At 43.5% G+C, this 17,726-nt stretch overlaps 1 protein-coding gene across 1 annotated transcript in view; it reads left to right on the top strand.

The window, feature by feature from the left end:
* The window catches only part of PPA2 (inorganic pyrophosphatase 2), a 70,028-nt gene that overhangs the window by 18,809 nt on the left and 33,493 nt on the right, over window positions 1–17,726 (top strand). The window contains exons 2-5 of the mRNA XM_082243335.1: window positions 2,801–2,865; window positions 10,267–10,311; window positions 10,489–10,542; window positions 10,648–10,767. Coding sequence (XP_082099461.1) covers window positions 2,801–2,865; window positions 10,267–10,311; window positions 10,489–10,542; window positions 10,648–10,767 — 284 coding nt within the window. The remainder of the gene's footprint in view (window positions 1–2,800; window positions 2,866–10,266; window positions 10,312–10,488; window positions 10,543–10,647; window positions 10,768–17,726) is intronic.

Genomic DNA, 17,726 nt, shown 5'->3' with positions numbered 1-17,726 from the left:
GGTGACCCTATTTTCCATCCATCTGGAGGATCGGAAGAGATGGGATCAGGTGAAAACGGACAGGCAGTCCACTTTCATCCAATCTCCCATAGAGGAGAGCTTGGATCTGACAGCCCCGTTTCTGCACAGTGAGCGGAGACAGACCTGTCATCTGCCTGATCAGCGGATGATCCCCGCCGAGCAAGCAGATTCTGTCAAACTGAGGCGCTCATTGCTATCTTCTATCTCAGGGATTTGCAAACTGTGGCCCTCTAGCTGTTGCAAAACTACAAGTCCCTTCATGCCTCTGGGTGTCATGCTTGTGGCTGTCAGAGCCTTGCTATGGACTTTTAGTTCTGCAACATCTGAAGGGCCACAGTATTCATATCCCTGTTCTATCTGGTGCAGAAGATTCATTAAAATTAAAATCCCAGCTTGGATAGGAGTGATTAAAAAAATGTTCTAACCTTGCCCTATTCTATCCAAAACTAAGGAAAAAGTTCTACTTCGATAAACAACCTTTATAACAGGACAACAGATGCTAACAGACTCTGACTTCTTAAAATACAGCTTTATTGAGTCACAGGAGCATGCCAATGCCTTATGTATGGTCTGTGCCAGAGAGGCTTGGGCATTGTCACTTGGGACATGGGGATGTTTGTGCTTTCAAGTTTTACAAACTTGGTAATGGCCCAGAATGTGTACAGGCTGAATATACACTAAATGTTGCTTTAAATCTCACTAAGAAAAGCAAGATCTGATAAACTTTTTTTTTTTTTTTTTTTTTCTGGTTTGGAAATTTGGCGCTGTGATGAATTCATGGCTTTAACACACGGTCTTCATTTAACTTTGTAGTCGGTACTGCTGCAGAAATGTGACTTGAGATCTTGGATCTGTGCCTTTTTTTGGCAGTTTTCCTTTCCTACTGTATGCAGTACTTTGTTTGACACTGGATGAGATCATTTGACCGGGTAAAACTTGCTGTGGCACACTATAAGCATTGCTGTAGCCCAGCTTCGAATAGATCTCTCAGCTATACAACAGTGTTTGTTTTAGTGGAAGGGTTCTTTTCCTGCATTGAGTTCTTTGATTTAAATGCGTAAACAGGCTATTATATTATTTCAGAATTCCTGTGGGTAAACTTTGCTGTCACCGATCAGCATATAAACTGAATTGCAGCATAATAAAAGCCACCTGGAGCATATGTGGATTTTTTGCTAGCATTACAGTACTGGGAGCACATTATAGAAATGATATATTTTTAATCACCAGGAAAGAAATGTCACTGCAGAATGAGGATACTTCACTACCCCCCTACAAATAATCATAATAAAGAATAGTCAAATGTTTAATGAGATCTTTAACCACCTACAGATTTAACATTAAAAGCATATCACACAGAGAACTGAAAATTCAGCAAAGGTGGGTGGGTGATTTTTAAATCTAAATTCCAGGAAAAAATCTACCCTTTAATTCTGCTATGTATTCATTAAAATAGTAGTTTTTATTTATATCTCCCTTTTTTATATTTTCCCTTAATCCCCTGCATGCCAAGACTCAAACTCTGAGAACGGAGGGCAAGCAGCGTGAGCACATTATGGCTTTGTTGCATTTTACAGTACAAACGATCTAATGGTGGTGCATATGTATTGATAGGATGATCATTTAATACCATTTTTCTGATCAAATTGAAAAAAATACCCCCACCAATTTTGCAATGATAATCCATGTGTGCTGGAGAATCATTAAATGTTTTTTGATCTTGTATATCTAAGCACTTTGTGATCCATCAAGGGAGCTCTGTGTAAGGCTACCCTATAGCGAACACCAGACCAGAAACCAGTTTAAAATGGTGAGATTTCATCATTACAATTTCAGAAGACACTGTGTGGTGTGTGGGTTTTTGTTTTTTTTCTCGAACGTTACAGAAAAAGGGATCGGTTGCACTGGAACTTTGGTCTGTTTTTTTGTTTTACATATTCTCTTTTGGAATGGCTGTAGATAATCAGCCAGCTGTACAACCCCACCAACTGCTTATACTGTTCAATTGGGTTCAGTACACTCCACTGCATCCACCTTGTTAAGGATCTGCTTATCAGGGCTCAGCCCTACCTGGCAGGCACTTTTTTTTTTTTTTTTTTTTCCTTCAGCCTGTGAATACAGCCGAACATGGAAGGGAATTAAAAAAGCTGCCTCATTACTCATGAACAGGCTTCCTCCTCACTTATTTTGTAATCCGTAGCCTGGGGATGGGGAAGTGACCAAGCTCACTGATCTGTAATAGATAACCCAGCCATCCTTTTCTGTGTGGGATAGATGTATAAATGGTTGAGTCAAGGCCTCATGAATGGTGTCCAGTATGTGGCAATCAGCAAGCCATAATTAAAGAGCATAGAAGGTGCCACTCGCCAACCCAGTGAATAAGTATGTAGATAAATGTGGCCTCAGCTAGCACCGCTCCAACAACGCCCCCCTGAAGTGTTTCCACCTGCTCAATGGGGCTTGGTCAGGGCGTGGCTGGAGCGGCGCTGGCTGAGGTCACATTCATCTACATACTTAAGGCGCCGTTCACCAACCCAGTGCTTATCTCCTCTTTAATAATGTTTTCACACCTCTGTGCACTGATGCCAGCCCCCATCACTGCAACCTGCGGGGAGATCTGTTTCCACTTAGAGCGGCACTGCTAGTTTTTATAACCACTGCTTGTTATCAATGCTTTTCATTTATACTTTTTTTTTTTTTTTTTTTTCCCTAGTTGTACTTTTTAATTTCATGTTCATAATAATAATATTATTAACTTGTGGTGTTTTTTTCTTTACAGAGAATACTGATGGTAAATTCATCTCACCATTTCATGATATCCCACTATATGCAGGAACTGAAGAGGTATGTTCTTAAACTTCCTTAGATTCCATGACCACTCCAGTATACAACATGCTTGCCTTGTTCATTACTCTTAGATCTAATGCATTTGGCTAGATAGAACATTCAAAACACAGAATCCCTGGTTTTATGCAAAACTTTGCTAGAAATATGTAAGGGGTATAGCAATGTGCAGAGGCTTAACATAGGTGCATCTCAGAAAATTAGAATATCATCAAAAAGTTATTTTATTTCGGTAATTAATTTCAAAAAGTGCAACTCATATATTCAATAGATGCATTACACACAGAGTAATATATTTCAAGCATTTCTTTCTTTTTTAATTTTGATTATGACTTGTAGCTAGTGAAAACCCCAAATTCAGTATCTCAGAAAATTAGAATATTACATAGGACCAATAAAAAAAAAAAAAGATTTTTAATACAGAAATTGTTGGCTTACTGATGGCTTACTGAAAAGTATGTCCATGTACAGTGTAGTAATCACTCCACTCCGTACTTGGTCAGGGCTACTTTTGCATGGATTACTGCATCAATGCGGTGCGGCATGGAGGCGATCAGCCTGTGGCACCGCTGAGGTATTATGGAAGCCCAGATTGGTTTGATAGTGGCCTTCAGCTCATCTGCATTGTTGAGTCTGATGTCTCATCTTCCTCTTGACAATACTGCACAGAATCTCTATGGGGTTTAGGTCAGGCAAGTTTGCTGGCCAATCGAGCACTGTGATCCCATGATCATTAACCCAGGTATTGGTACTTTTGGCAGTGCCAAGTCCTGCTGGAAAATGAAATCCGCATCTCCATAAAGCTGGCCAGCAGAGGGAAGCATGACGTGTTCTAGAATTTCTTATTAGAGGCCTGTGCTGACTTTGGACTTGATAAAACACAGTGGATCAACACAGCAGATAACATGGCTCCCTAAATCATCACTGACTGTGGAAACTTCACACTGGACCTCATGCAACTTGGATTCTGTGCCTCTTCACTCTTTCACCAGACTTGGGGACCTTGACCTCCAAATGAAATGCAAAATTATCCACAGTCTTAGGAAGGTCGGACCCTGGGGGTTTCCCTCTGTCCTGTCATGCAACCCCCCCTTACCCCCCCCTCCTCCTCTCACCTACTGGGGATATGGGGCACACACAGTTAACCCTGGGGGCTGGGACTGGGCGTCATGCCTCTGATGGGGGCACCCCGCCCGTGATCAGGCGATTGATCGTGCAGGGGGGACTCGCCTGTCATTACCAGTGCCCCAATCCTGTTGATCCCATCCAGGAGGCTGGGGGGGCCCCAGAAGCTCTGCAGGCTGCTCGGGGCTGCCATTTTCTTGTAGCCCATGTGCTGCATAGGATCGGCGGCCATGTTTCTGTTGCCCCGCGGCCATTTAGCGGTGGGTCCCGATTGAAAATTAATGGTGGCCTCTCTCTCTTTTTTTCCTCTCTTTCTCTTTTTCTCTCTCTTTTTTTTCTCTTTTTTTTTCTCTTTTTCTCTTTTTCTCTCGTCCTGGAATCTTGTGTCCCGGGTGGAGGCGGCCTTTATGGGGTGCAGTACCAAAAAACGCCCCCCCTGCCTCAAATGATGGGTCTGAATCTGATTCAGCCACCGCAGACGTAGGTCTCCTTGCCGGGTCTACTGCCTCGCACCCTGTCTCCTCTAGTGAGGAAGACACCTCTCCCTCCGCCACTGTGCAAGAAAAGGCGCTGGTGGACGCACTGGTTGTATCTGTGTGTGAGACCCCAAAAATGGAGGACCCAACTGCGACTGAGGCGCAGGTTACTGTTGGCACTCACAAGCCATTCAGCGCAGCAAAGGTTTTCCTCTTTCCTTGTGTATTTTGACAACATGGTCAAAAAAGAGTGGGACCGCCCAAAGCATCCCCCTGAGGTGCCTAAGCAGGTTGCTAGATACTACTCTTGTGGAGTCCCTTCTAAAAAAGAAGTGGACTGTGCCACCTTCGGTTCTCCAGACTGAATAAAGCTACCATGATTCCAGTGGAGGATTTCTTGTCCTTTAAGGATCTGGCGGATATAAAGGTGGAGTCTGTGGCCCGCAAGATGTACTCCCTGGCGGGGTCTGCACTCAGACCGGTGTTTACTATTGCCCTTGTGTCACAAACCTTGACTGAATGGGCTAAGTTACTACGCTGTGACCTGGGGGGGACATCTCCCCCCTGCCTTTGCGGAGCTGGTGGACCAGTTGATTCAGGGGCTGCAATTCCTTTGCAATGCCTCGCTGGATGTGGCTCCACTATTGGTGTGACTTTCGGTGTGGGCAGTGGTTTTTCGGCGTATACTTTGGCTAACGTGCTGGTCTGTGGATCAGACCTCTAAGAAGGCCTTGTCTGATCTACCTTTTTCAAGGTGTTAGCCTGTTTGGGGCTACCCTTGATGACCTTATCAAAGGTCTTACAGGGGTTAAGAGTACCTTACTCCCACAGGCTAACAAGGGTAAGGAAGTTTTATTTTTTTTTTTTTCGTCCCTCAGGGTTCAGTGATAAGGGATCAAAGGAAATCCTTCTCAAATGGAACAAAGATCCAAATTCCCTGGACAACCAGATCCAGCTGAGCCAGGTGACCAGAGGGTCCCTGATATGGTGGCTTCGGTCCCCGGCGCTCCAAACAAGGAAAATGTTCCCTCCCCCCCCCCTATATTGGACAGTTGTCACCACAGATCCAGTCTGTCCGGGTGGGGAGGTTTTCTCAGCAAGCTTTCTGCTCAAGGAGTCTGGTCCCTGGAAGAATCCAGGTTACCGATCAATGTTCTGGAGCTGAGAGCGATCAGGCTTTGCCTAGTCCACAGGACGGAGTACCTTCAGGGCTGTCCAGTGTGCATTCAATTGGACAGTGCCACGGCCGTGGCTTATATCAATCACCAACGGCACCAGAAGTGTCCTTGCGGCCTTGGAGCTGGCGGGCATCCTTCAATGGCCAAAACGCTTTGTTTTACTGCTCTCTCTCTGCTATTCACATTTCAGGCATGGAAAATTGGCAGGTGGATTACCTCAGTCGACAGACTTAGGATCAAGGGGAATGGTATCTCCATTCAGAGGTGTTCCAGCAGTTGTGCCTTCGTTGGGCAGAAGTAGATTTTTTTTTTTTTTTTTTTTTAAATCTAGATTTAATTGTCTTCAGTAATTCCCCCCCACTCTGCTTAAAGCGAGAAAAGCGACTTCTAGAAAGATCTATAATCATACGTGGAAGTTGTATATTGTGTGGTGAGAGTCTCTCTTGGGGTTCCCCCTTGCTCTTACTCGGTGGCTCGGATCTTGGCCTTCCTTCAATGGGGAGTTGATCAAAAATTTGCCTTTGAGTACCATCAAGGGTTAGGTCCCGGCCTTTGGCAATTTTCTTCCAAAGGCCGTTGGCCACCCGTTCCCTGGTATGTAACTTTATCCAGGGGGTGCGACACTTGGCTCTTCGGGTGCGACCGCCGTTGCCACTTTGGGACCTTAATTTGGCGCTGTTGGTTCTCCAGAAAACTCCTTTTGAAAATATTGGGGAAATTATCCCAGAAGGTGGCCTTTTTGGTGGCTATTACTTCTGCACGCAGGGTGTCGGAACTGGCGGCGTTGTCCTGTCCTCCCTAAAACCAGTGGTTCATAGGGATAAAGTGGTGCTTCATCCGGATCCATCCTTCCTTCCGAAGGTGGTTTCCAGTTTCCACTTAAATTAAGATATTGTGCTACCCTCCTTGTGTCCTAAACCTAAACACCCTAAGGAATTTGCACTGCATACTTTGGATGTGGTTCGGCAATCAGGGTGTACTTGGCGATTATTGAGTCTTTTCGAAAGTCAGATTTGCTCTTTGTACTCACGGATGGACCAAAGAAAGGGCTTGCCTGCGTTTGCTGCAACTATTTCCAGATGGATTAGACAGACAGTTGTGCAGGCTTATTCAATTAAGGGTCAGGTTCCACCTTGCCCTGTTAGGGCGCATTCTACTTGGGCGCATAGTGCTTCCTGGGCCTTTCGCCTTTTAGGCATCTGTGGTTCAGGTTTGCAAGGCGGCTACCTGGTCGTCTGTTCATACCTTCACGAAGTTTTACAAGGTGGATGTGCTGGCATCTGCAGATGCCTCCTTTGGCCACAAAGTTTTGCAGGCTGCCATTTTTAAGGGTGTTTTTAGTCTCCCTTGAGTTGTGTGTGGTTTGTTTTTTTTATGTTGCCTGGTTGACTATGGCTCAGCCTTGGGGAATTATTTTCTGCTGTTTCCCACCCCTAATTTTTATGTCACTGCTTGGGGACGTCCCTACTGTTGTGAAGAACAGAGACTGCTTCCGTCAATGTACGATAGAGAAAATTTGGATTTTTGTCTTACTGTAAAATCTTTTTCTCTAAAAATCATTGAGACACAGTACCCGTCCCTCTGTTTGCGTTGGGTTGGTATGGTCTTCTCTGACACTGCTGTGTTACAAAACTGACATCTATAGCAGAGAGGGGGAGTATACCTCCTGGGACTGCCTATAGGTGTAGCCAGAACTTTTTTTTTTCTCCTGTAGGGGGCAGTATAACCCTACTATTATGTATTATGCGTCTGTCAATGAACTTCAGAGAAAAGGATTTTAGGGTAAGACAGAATCCAATTTTTTTCTTATGTAATCTCATTTTCTGAGATACTGAATCTTGGGTTTTTACTAGCTGTAAGCCATAATCCTCAAAAATAAGACAATGCTTTGAAATCTATTACTATGTGTAACACAGATATGTAAAATATATGATGAGTTTCACTTTTTGAATTGAATTACTGAAATATAACTGTTTGATATTCTAATTTTGAGATGCACCTCTAACTATAGCCAAAACGTGTTCCCCCCCCCCCTGGGTTTTTTCCTGTCAGTTTATTTTATGCCATCGGTGTCCCATTGCGGAGATCGCCCTTTACTTCCCAAAGTGGAAGTGAGAGGCAATTCCTGAATTAATGGATACCCTTGGGGACCCCCAGGTCACTAGAACTAGTGTCCCCATTGGAAGATTTCCTCTCTAACTCTTCTGAGGACAACCCAAAATATAAGATATATTATTTTTTTATCAATGATAATGGTACAGGACAAATAAAGAGGGGGAATCCCCCTAATGGGGGCACACACAGCAGTAAAAACCGACAGGTGTACTAATCCATCTCCACTCTGTCCATAACAAACACAAAATATTTTGCTTTAGTTGTACTTTATTTTAGAATCTTCACTATAATGATATTATCAAAGCGGGGGACATGTGCCATTGGTGGAACGTGACTTTATACTGGAGGTAGACCATTTAAGAGCTCTGGGTTTCTGAGTTTGTCTACTGTTGTCAGCTGTCAGTGATGGTGACCATTGTCCTAGGAAATATGGTGAAACATTTTAAGAACCAAGCATTCGTATTGGTTGCTTGCAGTTTGTCTTTCTTTTGGGTTTGTAGGAGCATTGGGGATCTACAAAAGTTATGACAGTGGTACGCAACTGAGCAAAGTGTGGGAACCAATACACCCTACACCAGAAAATTCCCTTTTAGTAAACACAGCTGTTGAAGCCACTGAAGGTTGTGGCACTACTGACCCTTGTTTCTGTAATGATTCCTTTCAAATCTACAGCTGCAAGAAAAAGTACAGCTGCAAGAAAAAGTATGTGAACCCTTTGGAATGATATGGATTTCTGCACCACAAATTTGGTCATAAAATGTGATCTGATCGTCATCATCTAAGTCACAACAATAGACCACTACAGTCTGCTTTAAACTAATAACATACAAAGAATGAAATGTTGCCATGTTTTTATTGAACACACCATGTAAACACTCAGTGATGGTGGAAAAAGTATGTGAACCCTTGGATTTAATAACTGGTTGAACCTCCTTTTGGCAGCAATAACTTCAACCAAACGTTTCCTGTAGTTGCAGAACAGACGTGCACAATGGTCAGGAGTAATTCTTGACCATTCCTCTTTACAGAACTGTTTCAGTTCAGCAATATTCTTGGGATGTCTGGTGTGAATCGCTTTCTTGAGGTCATGCCACAGCATCTCAATCAGGTTGAGGACAGGACTCTGACTGGGCCACTTCAGAAGGTGTATTTTCTTCTGTTTAAGCCATTCTGTTGTTTAACTTCTATGCTTTGGGTTGTTGTCCTGTTGCAACACCCATCTTCTGAGCTTCAGCTGGTAGACAGATGGCCTTAAGTTCTCCTGCAAAATGTCTTGATAAACTTGGGAATTCATTTTTCCTTCGCCGATAGCAATCCGTCCAAGCCCTGACGCAGCAAAGCAGCCCCAAACCATGATGACCCCCACCACCATACTTCACAGTTGGGAGGAGGTTTTGATGTTGGTGTGCTGTGCCTCTTTTTCGCCACACAGTGTTGTGTGTTTCTTCCAAACAACTCTGTCCACAGAATTTTTTGCCAGTACTGCTGTGGAACATCCAGGTGCTCTTGTGCAAACTGTAAACGTGCAGCAATGTTTTGTTTGGACAGCAGTGGCTTCCTCTGTGGTATCCTCCCATGAAATCCATTCTTGTTTAGTGTTTTACGTATTGTAGATTCGCTTTACATATCATAGATTCGCTAACAGGGATGTTAGCATTTGCCAGTGACTTTTGTAAGTCTTTAGCTGACACTCTAGGATTCTTCTTCACCTCATTGAGCAGTCTGCGCTGTGCTCTTGCAGTCATCTTTACAGGACGGCCACTCCTAGGGAGAGTAGCAGCAGTGCTGAACTTTCTCCATTTATAGACAATTTGTCTTACCGTGGACTGATGAACAGCAAGGCTTTTGGAGATACTTTTATAACCCTTTCCAGCTTCATGCAAGTCAACAATTCTTAATCGTAGGTCTTCTGAGAGCTCTTTAGTGTGAGGCATCATTCACATTAGGCAATGCTTCTTGTGAAAAGCAAACCCAGAACTGATGTGTGTTTTTTATAGGGCAGCTGTAACCAACACCTCCAATCTCCTCATTGATTGGACTCCATTTGGCTGACATCTCATTCCAATTAGCTCTTGGAGATGTCATTAGTCTAGGGGTTCACATACTTTTTCCACCTGCACTGTGAATGTTTACATGGTGTGTTCAATAAAAACATGGCAACATTTCATTCTCTGTTATTAGTTTAAGCAGACTGTGATTGTCTATTGTTGTGACCTTAGATGATGATCAGATCACATTTTATGACCAATGTGTGCAGAAATCCATATTCCAAAGGGTTCACATACTTTTTCTTGCAGCTGTATAATGGTTTGTAAATAAAATGTCCAGGGCATTCACGATCACCATGGTGCCTCTTCTTGGTATTGTACTCTAGAAACTGTTCTGACATGCCTTCATGCTGTAGTCTCTAATACAGAATATAAAGTCTACGTAACAAGTAGCTACTTTCTATGATGACTGGTTTGTTGATTGCTACATATGTGGATTTCTTTTTCCTTTAAATTTAGAACAATGATGTGCCAGCAAAGAAATCAAAATCTAACTGGGATAAGGTATGAATAAAGGAATATTGTGTCTAAATGGTGAAGGTAATAATAGACATTTTAAAGTTTAAATGGTTTTTGGTCCTTTACGCATTTTTATTTTCTACAAAAACCACTTGGCTTTTTACACCGCATACATACTGTCCCTGTCGGCTTACTTTTTTAATATCCATTTCTTTATTCCAGACTGTATTCAACATGGTAGTTGAAGTTCCACGATGGACAAATGCTAAAATGGAGGTAGTTGGCACTTTCAATATACAGTAGATTAGGTAGATGTCAAATTGCACGTAGTACTTTTGTAATACTAGGAATACCTACAGTTATTGATCCTTTTTTCTTTAGATTGCAACTAAGGAGTCCCTGAATCCAATTAAGCAAGATATAAAAAAAGGAAAACTTCGATATGTGTCAAACATCTTCCCTCACAAAGGATACATATGGAACTACGGGGCTCTTCCGCAGGTCTTAAATTCTGGGCTTTCTTCTAATTTTTTTTTTTTTTCTTCAGCATCTAGCCAGCTACTATGTTCTAAATGTTGTTTTTATATACACGATTTCCCAGAATTGGTATACCATCATTCTGTAATAAACTCAATACTTATCCAAAGCCTGTCTAAAGCTTGAGGTCAAATAAGCATCATCCCTAGCAATGCCCTGTTCTAGTGCTGGCAATACACTTGTGTGTTTTTTTTAGTGTTAATGTTTAAAAAAAAAAATCAGTTTGTCACTGCTCATTCAGTTTAGAATAAATCATTGGTTTAATGATTTTAAGCGGAACTGCACTCTTTTCCCCATTACAGACTTATGCTTTGTTCTGCACTGTCTCTATGTAGACTTGGCCATCTTGATAGAAGCAGGACTTTGCTTTCCTCGTCAGAGCCTCCAACAAGAACAACCATGAGAAGCACAGTAGTGACATTCCCAAATCTTCCTGAAAGTACAAGTTAAAGGCAGAAGTACTTAGATCTTCCATTGCACATACAGTGCCTGTATTGATGTTCATACCCCTTGAAATTTTGCCATGTTGCAACCAAAAACGTAAATGTATTTTATTGGGATTTTATGTGATGGACCAACACAAAGTGACACATAATTGTGAAGTGGAAGGAAAATGTTTTTTTTTTTTTTTTTTTTTTTTACAAATGTCTAAAGTGTGGCGTGCATTTGTATTCAGCCCCCTTACTCTGATACCCCTAACTAAAATCAAGTAAAACCAATTGCCTTCATAAGTCGCCTAATTGGTACATAGTGTCCACCTGTGTGTAATTTAATCTCTGTATAATTACACCTGTTCTGTGAAACCCTCAGAGGTTTGTTAGAGAACCTTAGGCTCCTTTCACACTGATACGTTTTTCCTGCATTTTTTTTTTTTTTTTAGTTTTTACGCAAGAAAATGTTTCCATTTTTAAATCCTATGGGACCTTTTCACACCACTGCGCTGTAGGTGTGGAGCGTTTTTAAAAATTCATGCGTGTTGAAAACCGCACCAAAATGTAGCTTTCTATTGAAATAAATAGACATTGTGGCAAAAACGCACTGCGGTTTGCATTTTTTGGTGCATTTTGAGTCAAGTCCATTTTTCACAGGTGCAGGCAAACCAAAAATGCATACGAAACAGTAAAATTACGGTAAAAACACATATGCGTTTTACCGTGATTTTGCTACAGAGCAGTGTGAAAGGGCCCCAAGCGAACAAACCAGATCATGAAGGCCAAGGAATAAACTAGACGGGTCAGGGATAAAGTTGGGGAGAAGTTAAAAGCAGGGTAAGGTTATATTTAAAAAAAAAAAAAATCCATCTAAAAATGGAAAGCATATAGCACAACTGCAAACCTACCAAGACATGGCCATCCACCTAAACTGACAGGGCGGGCAAGGAGCGCAGTAATCATAGAAGCAGCCAAGAGTCCAAGGGTAACTCGAAGAGATCCACAGCTCAGGTGGAAGAATCTGTCCATAGCACAACTATTAGTCATGCATTCCAAAAATTGTCCTTTATGGAAGAGTGGCAAGAAGAAAGCTATTGTTAAGCCATAAGAAGTTCCATTTGCAGCTTGCGGGAAGCCATGTAAGGGACACAGCAAACATGTGGAAGAAGGTGCTCTGGTCAGATGAGACCAAAACGGAACGTTTTGGCCTAAAAGCAAAACGCTATGTGTCACGGAAAACTAAGACTGCACATCACCCTGAATACCCCATCCACACTGTGAAACATGGTGGTGGCAGCATCATGTTGTAGGGATACTCTTCTTCAGCAGGGAGAGGAAAGCTGGTCAGAGTTGATGGGAAGATGGATGGAGCCAAATACAGGGCAATCTTAGAAGAAAACCTGTTGGGGTCTGCAAGAGACTTTACTGGGGAGGAGGTTCATCTTCTAGCAGGACAACGACCATAAACATACAGCCAGAGCTACAATGGAATGGTTTAGATTAAAGCATATTCATTCATGTGTTAGACTGGCCCAGTCAAAGTCAAGACCTACATCCAATAAGGAATCTGTGGTAAGACTTGAAAATTGCTGTTTAAAGAAGAATGAACAAAAATTTCACTCTCTAGATGTGCAAAGCTGATAGAAACCTACCCAAAAAGACTTGCAGCTGTAATTGCAGTGAAAGGTGATTCTACAAAGTATTGACTCATGAGGGCTGAATACAAATACATGCCACACTTTTTTCAGATATTTATTTATAAATAGTTTTGAAAACCATTTATCATTTTCCTTCCACTTCACAATTTTATGTGCCACTTTGTATTGGTCTATCACATAAGATCCAGATCACATAAATCATAACCTAACACAACATAGATCCACATAAGATCTTGTGCCTGCTTGCAGTGTTTTTACTGCCTATAAATAATTGTAAATTCACTTGCAAAATGCCTTTTGAGTTTGCTATAAAATGTGACTAATCTAGAAACCATTCCTTAGCACAGCCCCCTCCCTCCTTGCATGTCATAGTGCTCCCTTCTGGGAGTGTGATTATTTTCTGTGCTGGCCCAACATTGTATCTCCCCACCCCTCACCCCCCTCTTTTATTTAGCAGCCTCAGGAGTGAAAAGGAATACTATTGAGTGTCCCTTGAGAGACCAATTTGAGTCTACTAGGGCTTTTGACATGACATCCAAGATGGTAAAACCCAGTAGAAGTCTGTGTTTTTGGGTATCTGTACAAATTAGGCTTTTTTTTTGTATGTTTGTACATTTGTGTGTTTTTGTATAAATGATCTGGCAACAGCGTCTTTAATACATTTTGATTGTTCTCCTGGCTTAATTTGTTGAATTTGCTAGTGTTCGTTTTTGGTGGTAAATTGTTAGGTTTAGATCTCCTTTTTAAGGTTGATACAGTAGAGTAGACAAGGAAGAAAATTTTCATATAATGCAGGTTGCCAGCTCCTTTAGATATAACGACCAATCTTTTTCCTTTTCTTTTTAGTTCATTGACGAACACAGCTCCTGATTCTTCTTAACCATTGGGTTATACTGCCCCATACAGGAGTAGGACACTAGGCAGGAAAAAGCTTGCCTGCTTATGGGCAGTTGAAGGGGGTATACACACACTCTCAGCTACAGGCACCGTTTTTTTTTCTGCCAGGAGTCAGGAGTAAAGACCTAGTTCCTTGCTGGGATCTCTGGTCCTGGCAATTTTTACTTTTTGAATGGAATTTTTTTCCTCTCTTTATTTTGTTCCTGTGTGATCCACAGCCAAGTGTCGGACTGGGTGACAAACTGGATAATCTAGATCCCTAGGATCTGACCAGCGAGCGCGTGCAGACCGCAGCTCCGCGCTAGGTCGGCCGCGACATAGCCCCACTGGACGGGGGCTCGCCTGCGAGTTAAACCTCTCACGAAGTCGCATAGGAACTGGCTTTGGCCTGAGTCGCAGCGTTTCCTCCTGGCCGACAGCACCAACATTAAGATGGAGCGGTGGTCTGTCCGGAGCCGTGCCCACCCTGTTCTGGTATGGTAACTGTCCCCCCACCCTACTCCTGGAGGGTTTTGCGGTGAACTCGGGGCCCCTCCCTGGGACACTGGGACCCCCAGGGTTCCCCTCCATTCCCCCCAGCCCCTGTAAAATTTTGGTTGTTACTGTGTGGGTTGTTGTGTTTTTTTTTTTTTTGTTTTTTTTTTCTTTTTTGCGGGGTCCATTCGTGGGCCCTTGGGCAGTGTCCCCTTTATGGGATCACAGTTGGCGACCTCCCCTGATTGTGTTTTCCGGGTAAGCTTCGTATATAGCGACCCTACTGGGTCTACGTCCACGCACCCTGAGTGCTCAGATGAAAAGGCGCTGGTGGATGCACTGTTTGTGTCAGTGTGTGACACTTTTAAAAAGGAGGTTGTGTCTGATGCTGCGTCAGAGGTGCTGATCCCTTTTGGCACCCACAGGCCCTCCAAAGCGGCAAGGGTGTTGCCTTTCACACTTACTTTGACAAAATTTGTCATGAAACAGTGGGGTTGTCCAAAAATGCAGTGGTTCCTAAGCGCTTTTTTGCTTGCGGTAGCTCTGAGGATTAACGGTGAACGGTCCCACCTGTAGTGGACTCGTCTGTTTCCAGGTTAAATAAAGCTACCTTCATTCCGGTTGAGGAGCCCCCCCCCCCCCGGCCTTTAAATATTCAGCTGATAGGAGGGCAGACGCTCTGGCCCGCCATATGTTCACTGCGGCTGGTTTGGCACTTGGGCAGGTATTTTACTATTGTCCTGGGGTCGTAAGCTCTGACCAAGTGGGCTAAACTTTTACGCCGGGGCCTGTCTTTGTGGAGCTGGTGGGGCAGTTGGTCCAGGGGCTACAGTTTTATCTGTGATGCCTCTTGGATGTGGCTCCATTGATTTTTAGGCTGTCTGTAATTGTATCCGCAGTGGTCCTTTGGCATATTATCTGGCTGAAATACTGGTCTTTGGACCAGACTTATAGGAAGTAATTTAGAGTAGCCCCTTCGCTATCACTATTATCTGAAAGGAATATTGCAACAAAATGTAGGAAACAGGATCAGCTGCAGCTCTCAACTCAGCCTTTCAAATTAAACCGAATCAGTCACAATACGTAAAAATATTAAAGCCGCGCTTATCCTGACGTAAATCAATAAACAATTAATATGTATAATCTTAGGTAAATAAATATCATGCTAAATAGACAATAATAGTTAATAGATCCAAGGTGCTCGTAGTGCCATCGAAAGTGCAACAATATAGAACATATATAGGCGTAAATAGTCCGTGAAATGCAATCTGCTGTAAAAGTGCTATGCTAAGGGCAAAAATCAAAATCCAGGGACGTCAATGCAAACAAGCTATGGGACAAATAGCTTGTTTGCATTGACGTCCCTGGATTTTGATTTTTGCACTTAGCACTTTCTTTACAGCAGATTGCATTTCACGGACTATTTACGCCTATATATGTTCTATATTTTTGCACTTTTGATGGCACTACGAGCCTATATATGTTCTCTATTATTGCACTTTTGATGGTACTACGAGCACCTTGGATCTCTTAACTATTTATTATTGTCTATTTAGCACAATATTTATTTATTCACCTAAGATTATACATATTGTTGTTACCATTTACGTCAGGATAAGCGCGGCTTTAATATTTTTACGTATTGAGTCTTCTAGGAAGGCCTTATCTGATTTCCCCCCCCCCCCTCCCCTTTGCAGGGGATTGCCTGTTTGGAGCTTCCTTGGATGACCTCATTAGGGGTCTCTCAGGGCGGGAAGGGTACTCTTCTTCTTCCGCAGGCTACCAAGGGCTTGGAGCCCCGTTTTAGACGTGGACCATTCTCATCAGCTCAGAAGAGGTTTTTTTTATCTCTTAATGTCTCTAGACAAGGAATCAAAAGTCAGGGCCTCCACTGGAGGTTCCAAGAGGACCTGGTCTGGCATGCCACGAGCAGGCTCTTCCAGACATGCGGACAAGGCTGCCTCTGCATGAAGGGGCGCCCTCACCCGTATCTGGAGTGAGGGGGATGTCTTTGCTGGTTTCTGGATCCATGGACCTCCCTGGTATAGGATACGTGGGTACATGAAGTTATTAGGTCAGGCTACGAGATCAAGATCGGTCTTATCCTCTGGAAAGGTTCTTCCCTTCCAACCTCCACTTGTCCTCAGATCACTTACGGGTTTCTTTGGGGTAGTGCAAGACTTGTTCCTTTTAAGCGGTGGTTGTTTCCGATTTTGGAACGTTTTCAGGGGTTTTTACTGAAACATCTTTACAGTTGCCAGGAAGGAAGGCAAGGTACATCCAATTCTGGACCTCAAGGCACTAAACTGCTGGTGAGAGTACAGAAGATCTGCGTGGAGTCCATTCACACGATAGTGGCGCCCCTACGTCAGGGGGATTTCTTCTCGCTTCTATCAACATGTGCCGGTCACCAACCCTTCCTCCGTTTTGTCATGGGTGAGGAGCATTATCGGTATGTGGCGTGGACAAAAGTGTTGGCCCCAATGCTGGCATTTTTTGAGTCAGTGGGGGATCGCGGTATTGGGGTACCTAGACTATCTTCTGCCAGTGGAGTCTCCGACTGCTCTGATGGACAACTGGAGATTGCTGTGCAAACTCTGTGGGAGTTTGGTTGGATTCTGAACCTTCAGAAGTCTGATTTTGGTTCTGTCTATAAAAACTGGACTATCTGGGTCTGACTCTGGAGCCAGAGTGTTTCTTCCTCTGGGAAAAACTCCAGACATTGCAGGAGGCAATTCAGCTTCTGTTGTTCAGCAGGCGGTCATCCCTCCGGGCTTGCATGTGGGTACTGGGCCTGATGGTGTCTACCCCTGAGGCGGTTTGTTTGCACAGTTCAGAGATTCTGGTGAAATGGGACAAGGATCCACGGTCTCTAGAGGTGGCTTTGTTCTCTATACTGGACAGTTGTCACCGCGGATGTCAGCCTGTGTGGGTGGGGAGGCGTCCTCAACACAGACGTGATCAGGGAGTCTGAATTCTGGCAGAGTCCAGACTGCCGATTTAATGCTCTGGAACATCAGTCTTTGTCTGGCTCATTGGACTATTCGTCTTCAATAGTGTCCGGTACAAGTTCATTTGGACAATGCCACAGTCGTGGTCTGTCAATCACCAAGGGGGCACAAGTAGTGTCCTGGCGGCTCGGTAAGTAGCCAGCATTCTAAGGTAGGCTGACCGATTCTTTCCAGCCCTCTCAAATTTCTGCCATGACTCCTGTGCCAGATTAAAGCAGAAGGGATTCTGTCCAAACTGACCTCGCCGGTCTTGGTACGCAAATCAGGTACGGATGGTCGCCGATGCTCCTTGGGGGCTTTCTCTCAGGGAGGATCGTCTGTCCCACGGGCCGATCTTTTATCCTGCTTTACAGTCACTGGCTTTGCGGCTTGGCTGTTGAACGCCAGGTGCTGAAGGATGGAGGTTTGACTGAGTCGGTAATTCCTATGCTTTTGGTAGCTAGTAACTAGTA

The sequence above is a fragment of the Pelophylax lessonae genome (assembly GCF_965119305.1).
Source record: "Pelophylax lessonae genome assembly, chromosome: 1".
In the NCBI taxonomy this organism is placed as follows: Eukaryota; Metazoa; Chordata; class Amphibia; order Anura; family Ranidae; genus Pelophylax; species Pelophylax lessonae.
This window is presented reverse-complemented; position numbering and strand designations above follow the sequence as displayed.